The 12,492-nt window shown below is 33.8% G+C and overlaps 1 protein-coding gene across 1 annotated transcript; it reads right to left on the bottom strand.

The window, feature by feature from the left end:
- Positions 1-10,719: 10,719 nt before the first annotated feature.
- On the bottom strand, positions 10,720-11,681 carry LOC129221456 (tigger transposable element-derived protein 6-like). Its single transcript, XM_054855938.1, is given in 2 exon segments — positions 10,720-11,021; positions 11,023-11,681. Coding segments are annotated over 2 exon segments (600 nt in total). The 5' UTR covers positions 11,542-11,681; the 3' UTR covers positions 10,720-10,940.
- Between the last annotated feature and the right edge of the window lie 811 nt (positions 11,682-12,492).

The following is a 12,492-nucleotide window of genomic DNA, read 5'->3' as shown; positions in this document are numbered from 1 at the left end:
AAATTCAGTGTGTGCTTCAATGTATGTTCGTCAAATAGACCAAGAGCTGACCCCCCAAAACACGATTTATCTCTTTTATGGCTTGTGGCCGGTTAAAATAATAAAAAAATGCAATTTAAAACTTTGGCTCGAATCCCCCCCACTAATTTTGGGTCACACGGCTGCGTGGGTGGATGAAAGGTCAAAAAAATGAAAAATATCAAAGTGATGAGTTAAATGGCTAAAAACTATATAATAGCATTAAATTAATAAGAAAAAACCCGTAGCTAATTTCCCCCCCAGCTATGTTGGGGCGAACGTGGTGCCCCCCAGGGGTAAAGTATCGATTATTAAACTTAAAAAAAAATGATCACTTTCGTGGGGGGGAATTTTACAGGGTATTAGTTTCATTATTTTGATTGCCAAAAAAAATTCCCCCCCAGTAACTATGGGTCAATTTGTCAAAAAAAATTTTTTTTGTTCCTCTTTATTTGGTTCAAGTCGAGTATTATTCGAACTTACGCATGACTGTTTAAGTTGCAAAAAAAACCCCCCAAAGTTTGAACGTTTTTTCATTAAAAAAAACTCGTAGCAATCCCCCCCCCACACCTATGGAGGGGGTTGCTACGCGGTGCGCAGTTTTACAACGTGGTGCCCCCCCCCCCAGGGGTGAATTGTCGATTGATTAAATTAAAAATAAATGATCACTTTCTTTGAGGGAATTTTACAGAGTATACATTTAATTGCAAAACAAAATATCTCCTCCCCAGCAATTATAAGTCTACTAGCTGCATTGTCAGGCGTTGCACGGTCTACCTCAAAAGTGTACGTGTTTTCGGCGTTCCAAGCATTTTATACAATTATATAAATTTTCTCGCTTTCATTACATTTCTTATTGCTGCTCCACTCTTATTAGTCAAAGCGCAATGTTATATAGCCTATAGCCTTCTCAATAAATGGACTATTCAACACAAAATGAATTTTTCAGTTCGAACCCGTCGTCCCTGTAGACCAAGAGCTGAGCCCCCAAAACACGGTTTATCTGTTTTATGGCGGGTGGCCGGTTAAAATAATAAAAAAATGTGATTAAAAATTTTGGCTCTAATCCCCCCCCCCTCCGCCCACTATTTTCGGGTCACACGCTGCATGGGTGGATGAAAGGTCAAAATAAAAGAAAAATATTAACATAAGTGAAATGGCTAAAAATTATATAATAACATTAAATTAATTAAAAAAAACCACGTAGCAAATCTCCCCTCCAGCTATGTTGGGGCGAATGTGGGAGCCCCCCCCCCCAGAAGTGAATATCGATTGTTAAAATTAAAAAAAAAATCACTTTCGTGGGGTTGGGGATGGGGAACTTTACAGGGTATTTGTTTCATTATTTTGATTTCCAAAAAATCTCCCCCCCCCCAGTAACTATGGGTAAATTTGTCAAAAAAAAAAGTTTTTTGTTTCTCTTTATTTGGTTCGAGTCCAGTACTATTCGAACTTTCCCATGACCTCTTAAATTGTAAAAAACAATTGCAATTATTTATTCGATAAAAAAAACACGTAGAAAATCCCCCCCCCCAGCTATGTTAGGGCGAACTTGTTGCCCCCCAGGAGTGAATTATCGATTGATTAAATAAAAAAAAAAGATTACTTTCGTAGAGAGGAGGGATTTTCTCAGAGTTTACATTTGATTGTAGCAGGAAAAAAAATCCCCCCCCCCCAAAAAATGTTTTTAATTTAAATTAGAAATTTTGAAATATTTTTCAAAATGAAAGGAAGCAATACAGCGTCCGTACATCTGCTTCTACCATTGTGTGCTCAGCATGAAAAGAATGAAGGGGAAAGTATACGCCTGTGATGATTTCTTCTTGCTGTTTCGAGGGCAGTTTCGTCAGTGATCAACTGTAGCCAACACAGTGAAGTCGTTATAGCTGTTGGTTTTTCTTTTCGGAGCACGCTGTACCGAATCCTTAAACTGAAAACGTAAAAAAATCCTTTTTTCAAAAATATATTTTGATGTTTTTATATTATGAGTGTTTTAAAGGGTAATTTTAAGTGTAGCCAGCCACCAGATAAAAGATAATTTAGTATATTATCTCCAGAGTATACATTTAATTGTTTTAATTGCAAAAAAAAAAAAAAAAAAATCTCCCCCTACCCCAGTAATTATGAGTTTATTTCACAAACAAAAGTGATTTTATGTTAAAATTGCAATAACGACTTTTTTACTTGTAAATGTTAATGCGTTAATCCGATGCGTTAAATGAATTTTTTAAATAATAATTTGGAAATTCATGTAGATTTATTTACCTTCAGCATATTGGTTGTGATAGTGTCTATCTAGTTTGATAAAAATGTTCCTGCAATCTCGATGATATAAATCTGCTTCTGTTAAGAACTCGGAAAAATCTAAATCACGGAATTTCAGTTTTCAGTGTTTTCGAATCTTTGAAACTTTTATTCCTTCAAATAAAGTTTCTGTCAAAACATTATCTTTTATCTAGTGGCTGGCTACACTTAAAATTACCCTTTAAAACACTCATAATATAAAAACATCAAAATATATTTTTGAAAAAAGGATTTTTTTACGTTTTCAGTTTAAGGATGCGGTACAGCGTGCTCCGAAAAGAAAAACCAACAGCTATAACGACTTCACTGTGTTGGCTACAGTTGATCACTGACGAAACTGCCCTCGAAACAGCAAGAAGAAATCTTCACAGGCGTATACTTTCCCCTTCATTCTTTTCATGCTGAGCACACAATGGTAGAAGCAGATGTACGGACGCTGAATTTTTTTTCTTTCATTTTGAAAAATATTTCAAAATTTCTAATTTAAATTAAAAACTTTTTTTTTGGGGGGGGGGGGGATTTTTTTTCCTGCTACAATCAAATGTAAACTCTGAGAAAATCCCTCCTCTCTACGAAAGTAATCTTTTTTTTTTATTTAATCAATCGATAATTCACTCCTGGGGGGCAACAAGTTCGCCCTAACATAGCTGGGGGGGGGGGGATTTTCTACGTGTTTTTTTTACCGAATAAATAATTGAAATTGTTTTTTACAATTTAAGAGGTCATGGGAAAGTTCGAATAGTACTGGACTCGGACCAAATAAAGAGAAACAAAAAACTTTTTTTTTTGACAAATTTACCCATACTTACTGGGGGGGGGGGGAGATTTTTTGGAAATCAAAATAATGAAACAAATACCCTGTAAAGTTCCCCATCCCCAACCCCACGAAAGTGATTTTTTTTTTTTTTTAATTTTAACAATCGATATTCACTTCTGGTGGGGGGGGGGGGGTCTCCCACATTCGCCCCAACATAGCTGGAGGGGAGATTTGCTACGTGGTTTTTTTTTAATTAATTTAATGTTATTACATAATTTTTAGCCATTTCACTTATGTTAATATTTTTCTTTTATTTTGACCTTTCATCCACCCATGCAGCGTGGTGACCCGAAAATAGTGGGCGGAGGGGGGGGGGGGATTAGAGCCAAAATTTTAATCACATTTTTTTTATTATTTTAACCGGCCACCCGCCATAAAACAGATAAACCGTGTTTTGGGGGGCTCAGCTCTTGGTCTACAGGAACGACGGGTTCGAACTGAAAAATTCATTTTTGTGTTGAATAGTCCATTTATTGAGAAGGCTATAGGCTATATAACATTGCGCTTTGACTAATAAGAGTGGAGCAGCAATAAGAAATGTAATGAAAGCGAGAAAATTTATATAATTGTATAAAATGCTTGGAACGCCGAATATACGTACATTTTTGAGGTAGACCGTGCAACGCCTGGGCAAATGCAGCTAGTAGACTTATAATTGCTGGGGAGGAGATATTTTGTTTTGCAATTAAATGTATACTCTGTAAAATTCCCTCCACGAAAGTGATCATTTATTTTTAATTTAATCAATCGACAATTCACCCCTGGGGGGGGGGGGGGGGGCACCACGTTGTAAAACTGCGCACCGCGTAGCAACCCCCTCCATAGGTGTGGTGGGGGGGGATTGCTACGAGTTTTTTTTAATGAAAAAAACGTTCAAACTTTGGGGGGTTTTTTTGCAACTTAAACAGTCATGCGTAAGTTCGAATAATACTCGACTTAAACCAAATAAAGAGGAACAAAAAAAATTTTTTTTGACAAATTGACCCATAGTTACTGGGGGGGGGGGAATTTTTTTTGGCAATCAAAATAATGTAACTAATACCCTGTAAAATTCCCCCCCCACGAAAGTGATCATTTTTTTTTAAGTTTAATAATCGATACTTTACCCCTGGGGGGCACCACGTTCGCCCCAACATAGCTGGGGGGGAAATTAGCTACGGGTTTTTTCTTATTAATTTAATGCTATTATATAGTTTTTAGCCATTTAACTCATCACTTTGATATTTTTCATTTTTTTGACCTTTCATCCACCCACGCAGCCGTGTGACCCAAAATTAGTGGGGGGGATTCGAGCCAAAGTTTTAAATTGCATTTTTTTATTATTTTAACCGGCCACAAGCCATAAAAGAGATAAATCGTGTTTTGGGGGGTCAGCTCTTGGTCTAAAAGTATGCTTCAATTTTATTTCTTACTAAGAGTATAAATTATGAATGGTTCAAATGGGCAGTTTGTTACTCTCTTGCTACCTATTTTCTAAGTGTGTACCCTATTTCTTTTAAAGCAATTTGTAGATGGGTTGCAGAGGTGATTAAAAACTAGCTGTATCGAAAGTCCATGAGCGCAAGTAACAATGCATTATCCTTTCTCCTCCCTCGCTCTATCTCTCTGTCGACTACCTCATCGATCAGTGGCGTAGCTAGACCCGACTTTCGGGGGGGGGGGGGGGGGGTTACTTCTATTATATATATATATATATATATATATATATATATGTGTGTGTGTGTGTGTGTGTGTGTGTGTGTGTGTGTGTAATCGCTTGGAATTTTTTCCTTTTCTTCTTTTTTTTTTCTTTCTCTTCTCTCTTCTTTTTCTCTTTTTTTTTTTTTTGAGACTAACTTTTCGGGGGGGGGGGTTTGTCCCCAAACCCCCCCCCTTAGCTACGCCCCTGTCATCGATGTGTCGACCCCTAAAAAATTTTTACTGTGTATTATCTCAACTTGCAAGAGTACATAATTTAAAAAAGTTTTGTTTTGCCTAATTTTTCCCCCGAATATTTTTGATTCCAATCTTCCTTTATCCCAGATAGCATGATCACTTCCGACAAGTTTGATTTTTTCTTGATATTATCTTGTTGCGTCAAACTTGACGTGACTGGTTAGCGGCAGACTTTCAGCAAGTTGGGCGGCACCACCGTAAACTACTCTTGCAAACGCTTGTTTGATGGACACTTGCTTCAATCCGGACACCCAGCGCATGCGCGGTAGTACATAGGTCTACGGTTCGGCGCCAAACACGGAGAAGCAAACGAAGAAGCACAGGGAGCCATGATGGATTGATGAAGTAAGCTGCGCGTAGGAACAGCAGAGAAAAGGTATTTGGCAGTTTAATATTTATTCAAATGCAATTTTCTTTAAATTGTAATTCAGAAGAATGCACTGGTGTTCATATTTTTTTACTATCGCGATTCGCGTCAAAGCATTTCTTTGTAGCGTAGCACATGTTTCAAGCTCAATGTTAAGCGTTTAAACTTGATGTTTATGGATAATTTTGAATATATGCATACAGGATGGCTTAAATACAGTTGGTAGCTAGTTTTATTTGACAGTTTTCATCAAACCGTATGTTTTAATTCGATCGACTGTCGATGTCTTAAAACGCCAAAATAAAGTTTCAAACTCTAACTCAAATGTACCTTAGTCTTTTTTTTTTTTAACGTTATGTTGGCATATTGAATCCTTTCTTTAAATTTAAAGTAAATTACTTCATACAAATAAAATGAAAATCATTCCTAAGACAAAAGCAAATCGATAAGTATAGTTAATGGGAAACTTTGTTCATCTGCAATTTTGCAAAACTGATAACTTAACATTTGACCATCTGAGAATGTTCTTTTACATTAAAATTAAGTGGAATGTGATAATATTACAACGCAACAGTTTGAATTTTTTTGTACTATGGTGATATACTACATAGTCTATTCCAGTCAAGAAAAAAATGCCTCTGAAAATCAAAGCATATAATACAAGCGAAGCAATTTTCCAAAATTGATACTAAAATTGTAATGTTTTGTTGTAAGTCTAGTGTTATTAAATCATAAAGTTCTTGTAATTAACATTTGAAATATTAATTGGGAACTCCGAATATTCTGGGCAGTATTTATTTAATTAATATTCATCTCATTTGTATTTTTAATATTTTTCATAATTAGTAAAATTTCATGCAGGTCAAAGTGAAATAATTCATTTCGTTTACTTATTCAGTCATTTACCAAATCACTTAAATGTATTCATCAATTAACTAATTTTTCCTTAACAGGGGTCTTTCCAGGATTTTTCACAGGGTCCGTTTTTTGTGAAAAATCAAATAATTTTGTGAAAAATGAATTAATTTTGTGAAAAATCAAATAACTTCGCAAAAAAAAAAAAAATTTTTTTTTTTTTTGTTAAAACGAAATTTTAGAATTTAGAGATGGCACGAACTGCATCAATTAGACTTAAAGTTGAGTGTTTTCCTCTCCTATGTCGAGAAAATCATTCTGGAGTGTTTTTCCGATATTTGGCCCGTAGGGGGGGGGGGGGGCATCGCCCTCCCAAGTATCAATATTTATCTACCCTTCTACATTATGTTAAATTATTCAATTATTCTAGAAATATTTCTGTACAGCATTTAAAATAATTGTAACAAAAAAATAAATAACAAAATTCAGAATAGGGGGTTCAGCATTTAACTTTTTGACCCAAGACACTCTTAAAAAGCACAGAATTTCGTTTAAAACTTATAAATTCCGTGATTTTAACAAAAATAAAAGGATATTTTAATTGTTTACCTCTTAATAAAGCGTAATAATCATCAAAAATTCCAAAAATCGGATTCCCATAGCGGATGCAAAGAGATCGCAATTCTCAAAGTGAAGGCATCAAAAGTATAAAAACGGCTTGTAAAAAAAATATTTTTGATAAAATTATTTTAAAATTGCATTTTAGAGTCCTAGGATAAACATTTCATTAATATCTGTGGACACAGTTGAAGCAAAAAAAAATAAATAAATAAATAAATAAATAAACAAATAAAATAAAATAAACCATCTATTCAGCATTTTAATTTTTGACTCATAACAGAAAATGGAATTTTGCTTTAAAAACTTGAAATGAGAGTTCTAACAGAAATAAAGAGACTTTTCATTTATTTGCATCCTAATAAAGCGAAGTTAGCTTGAAAAAAGAACAAAAGATGATTTTCATATCGGATGTTAAAAGATTGCATTTTTCAAAATGTAGACAAAAAAAAAACGGTAATTAAAAGAGTTTATTTAAAGTTAATCATCCTTGTTAGCATCGAAAAATCAAAACCCATATAATTTTCTCCCAAAATAACAATTAAACATCGCACCGCACCCGTAAAAACACAAATATTGACAAGCTGGTAAAATGATGAGAATATTTTCGAGTCAAGTCGTTATAAAGGTTCAACGCCAGACGCTAAGTGGTGATAATTTTGAAGTTGGTAACCCTATCTGAAGCGATCATATTTTCCCCCCACCCTTACTATCCTTTTGCAGTTCTAAGTTCACTTCGCAGATATATATTATTATTGTTTATTAAATCATGAGCGGGGAGAAAAGTGCTTACCAATGCCTTTTCAAAAAAGTTTACAACAACACCGCTGCTAATTAGCTGTGATAAAACAAACAACCATTATATTTATTTGGCAGTAGCAATTATTTATCGCTTGCAGGAGCATCGCAAGAGTGCCGATTTTTTTTTTTTTTTTTCAAAATTAGCCGATTTTGTAAAAGCTGATCCCTCTAATTTGACTTAAAAAAAGGTTCCAAAAATTATCGGTTTATATACAGAAATATGCGTTATTTTGCTTTCAGATTTGTTCTTTCAATAAACAATTTGTGAAAGATCCGATCTTGTTTATCAGAATTTTGTAAAGGGTCCGTTTTGTTTGATCGGGATTTTGTGAAAGGTCCGTTTTGTTTGACCGGGATTTTGTGAAAGGTCCGTTTTGGTTGATCGGATTTTTGTGAAGGGTCCGTTAACGGACCCAAATATCCTCTGGCCAGACCCCTGCTTAATTAAATCATTCACTTATTAATTCATTCTTTCACTTATTTTTTTATTCATTCACTCTCTATTTTATTCACTCATTTATTTTCTTTCTATCAATTAATAAATTAATTTATTTATTAGTTTATTGTTTCATTATCTTTTCATTAAGTGAATTATTATTTATTTGATCATTATTTTGTTCAAAAAAATTTCTCACAATCAAATAAAAAATATTTTATTTTTCACTTTGTCCCATGAAAAAAAAAAAACGGGAAAAACTTCTACTTTTTCTCGAAGGCTAAATTTTACTGCCAATAAAAATAATGTTTTAACGCAAGTTTTATTTTATGTGTAATGTTATTTCTTTATATATTGCAACTTTCAAAACAAATTTCCTATTTGTTCATTTTGAAAAAGCTCAGTCATCTCTTAACCATTTCGCTTTGCCCCGTATTCCCCTACTATTTATTTTGACTTTTATTTTATGTTTTATATTGAAATAGTTCTTGAATCAGGTGTAATTTTTTGTCTGATTAATGCTATACGACAAATTCAAATATTTTTATTAGTATGAAATTGAAAAAAAAAACTGGGCATTTAAAATTTTTTTTATTCCAACATGTTTTTTTTTTTTTTTTTTTTGACAAACATACCAAGCAGGGCATGTTAAAATTTTTAAGAATTTTGTATCCCTGACCTATTATTGTATTTTTAAATTTGTTAAAATTCTACTGTCAAAAAGGCACATGTAAGCAATTAAAGACTTTTTTTAAAAAGTTCATGACACAAAGAAAAGGCTACCTATTTAATCTTGGAGATATTTTGGTGTTGCGAAATTGATAATATTTTTTTGAAAAATAAAGAAATGTAAAAAATTGTTCACATGTGTCCCTTTCCCCCCTACAACCAATGAAAAAGAATATTTGGATATTTAAAAACTTGCAATTTTATCTCCAGATTTGCCAAATCATCAGCTAAAATTTGCTGAATATGGGATTTTGACTAATACCTCCTTTCGGGGCATTCTGATTTTTGTAAATGTATGTACTTTCCTCGTGGCAAAACTTCAAGTAAGATGCAGTGCACATATAATGACATATTTATGTGTTTCCTTTTTAATTGTTTTGATTTTGTTCTTGCTTTTGTAATCAAGTATTAATTTTACTTTTTCCTCCTTTTTTTTAAAAAATATCCTACTTTTCGACACTGAAAATGTTCTATGAGCTCTGTAAATTTCATGCCATCTTTCTAGACATGTTTGTTGCACAGCATGATTTACATTTGCACTGATTATTGTTAACTATTTTGAGAAGCTGTTTTAAAGAAATGGTTTAAAATTTAAAAACATTTCTTTGAGATCTCTATACCAAAAAAAAAAAAGGAAAAACATAACTTTTGTGTTTAACACAAGGCTTGAAATATACCTGTGCAGAATGATTATTCTGATAATTATTGTTGGATTTTTTACCTTTATCGAAACAAAGTTTGCTTGAATAATTTCTTTTTTGCCTGTGGATTGTCAGATGATTTCATATGTTTAATACAGTAAAACCTCGCTATAACGATATTTTGGGGACCAAAGAAATATATTGTTGTAGAGGGATATATTGTTATATCGAGGGCCTATATATTTTGATAATACAATAAGTTTTTTTTTATTTAAATGTTATAGTATATGCATTACCTAGGTGTAAATGTTTTTATATATAGTATATTTGTAATACATTTATTGGTAAGGTGTTAATTATGATTAAATATTACTATCAATTGAAATAAATTCCGAAAATAAGCTCGTAAACATACCTCAAATCCGTTTTTATTGAAAAAAATCCAATATTTTTGTTTGTTTGGCCGCTTTTTTGACTGTTAAGTCAACCAACAAGGTATACATTGAGTCCAAAGCACGAAAATGATCCTCATTTGTGGACGGAAGACTTGAAAAAAATGTCCGCAGAGATTTGACTGATTGAAGTGCTTCCTGGGTCGACAATAAGGATTGTGATGGACTCGTATTATCATCATCATCATCTTCTTCCTCCTCATCGTCTTCTTCTCCACTACGTTCCATCTCACCAGTAATTTCAGAGAGAATTTCTTCATCAGTAACTCCTGCGAAAACAGTAAGATCGTCATCCGCTGTCAAATAATCCTCCACGTTCACTCCATATTTTTTGCCCGTTTTTTCCTCGAGTTGGGACACAGATGTTTGGAGATTCAAAACTATTTCCTCATCATATAAAATATCACAGTCTGAGGAATTTTCATCACAATCAGATAACATTTTATCTTCTAAGACACCTAAACCGGCCTTTTTCCAACAATTCAGAATGGTTTTCTCTGTTACTGCCCACCAACTTCCAGCAATAAAGTCACATGCGTCCTTAACATTTACAGCTTTAAAAGGGTCTTCCACTTTATTTTCAATCCCCAGAAGTATCGATTCTACCAAACGTTTCCTTTAGTATCCTTTAAAACATTTAATTATGCCCATGTCGAGTGGCTGCAATATGGAAGTGCAGTTGGCCAGAAAAAAAAACAATTTCAACGCATTGTAGTTTTGGAATTGAGGTGTGAGCGGAGCAATTATCAATCAACAATGCAATTTTTTTTCTTTCTCTTCTTCATTTCCTTATCTAACTTCAGCAACCATTCAGAAAAAAATTTAGACGTCATCCAAGCCTTTTTATTGGCTTTATATTCCACAGGAAGACTTCTCACATTCTTGAAGCACCTTGGCTTCAAAGATTTGCCGATAACAAGAGGTTGAATTTTATGTGTTCCTGTACTATTGGCACACAGAAGAACAGTCAATCTTTGTTTTGATTTCTTCCCGCCGTGACACTTTTCACCCTTAAACGCCAATGTTCTATCAGGGAGGAGTTGAAAAAACAGCCCAGCTTCATCAGCGTTATAAATGTCTTCTGGTGCATACTTTTGAAGAATTTCTTTCATCTTCTCTTGTCTCCAGGCCTTTGCCTCATTCATCGGAGCAGATTTTTTCTCTCCGTGAATTTCCTGGAAAGTGATTCCGTGGCGATCCCGAAAACGCATTAGCCAACCATTGCTAGCTTTAAAAGTTTCGTTCCCTAGCATTGCTGCATATTTCCGTGCTTGTGCACATAACAAGGGTCCATTTATTGGGATATTTGTTGCCCTCATCTCTTGAAACCACTTCAGGACGGCAGCATCAATCTTTTCATTAGTCGCGACTTTTAGTCGTTTTCGCTTGGGATTAACTGAATTTGATCTCACAGCATCTTCAATATGTTTCCTCTTCTTGAGGAACGTTGCAACTGTAGATTGAGATAATCCATATTTCTTAGCTGCATCAACCTGCTTCATTCCATCATCAATATCGCTGATGACGTTGAGTTTATCTTGAAATGAAATTTGCTTTCTCCCTGCCATCTTAGGGAAAAATACACTAGTGAATAAAATCAAATCTTCCGTTTTCGTCGATCATGTGACAGTGATGACGTAATCAGATGGGAATGTTACACCTTTTCGGATCATCTTCATTTGCCACTCACTCAAAAAAAAAAAAAAAAAAAAAAAAAAATTGAACATTTTCTGTTTTTTTACTTGGCAAGCATTTTTAGATGTTTAGTTCCCCTCTCCATGTGCATGTTTTCTTTTCCCAAAAAAGAAAAGAAAAAAAAACACTGTGGTTTAAACAAAATAAAAGAACAATCTCAGGGGGGGGGGAGGAAGGATGGTTTCAGCTCTTTATTCCTTTGGTCTAGACGCCTTTTGATACAAGGGCACCTTTTCTTTTTGTTCATATGTGTTGCAAAAGAAATTTATAGGATTGTACTGCTTTTTTTATTTATTTTGGAAGGTGCATTTTTGTTTTGGCTTGTGAAAATAAACTATCTCCAGCGCGACGCCATTTTGGAAACGCATTGTTTATAATGTAGCGCGAAACTTAGAGCTTACCATTTTTAAAGAAAAAATAAAGTTTTAAGTTTTTTTTTTTGAAAATAGGAGGGGTTACTTTCAGGATTTTACTGTACTTGAAAACCAAATTATCGTAATAAAGAGGGGTTGAAAACTTAAAAAAACATCGCTTTACAGGGGTTTATTGCTGTAGAGAATATCGCAATATTGAGAGGAGGATAACATTAATTCCTATGCGAGTTCACCGGGACCACGAAATATTATCGTTGTAGAGGGATTTATCGTTGTATCGGATAGCGTTGTAGCGAGGTTTTACTGTATATGGCTTTATTTCGGAATTCAAATTAAATTGAATATATAGCTTAACTGTAACTTAGTTTAGCTTCTAGCAAAAACTTGTTTTTATTATTCAAAATATTAGCTCTATTAATAATATTTGTCTCCAATTTTAAAACTAGTTAT

The sequence above is a fragment of the Uloborus diversus genome, chromosome 4, assembly GCF_026930045.1.
Source record: "Uloborus diversus isolate 005 chromosome 4, Udiv.v.3.1, whole genome shotgun sequence".
NCBI classification, from domain to species: Eukaryota; Metazoa; Arthropoda; class Arachnida; order Araneae; family Uloboridae; genus Uloborus; species Uloborus diversus.
Note: the sequence above shows the minus strand (reverse complement) of the source record. Positions and strands in the feature narration are given on the sequence as shown.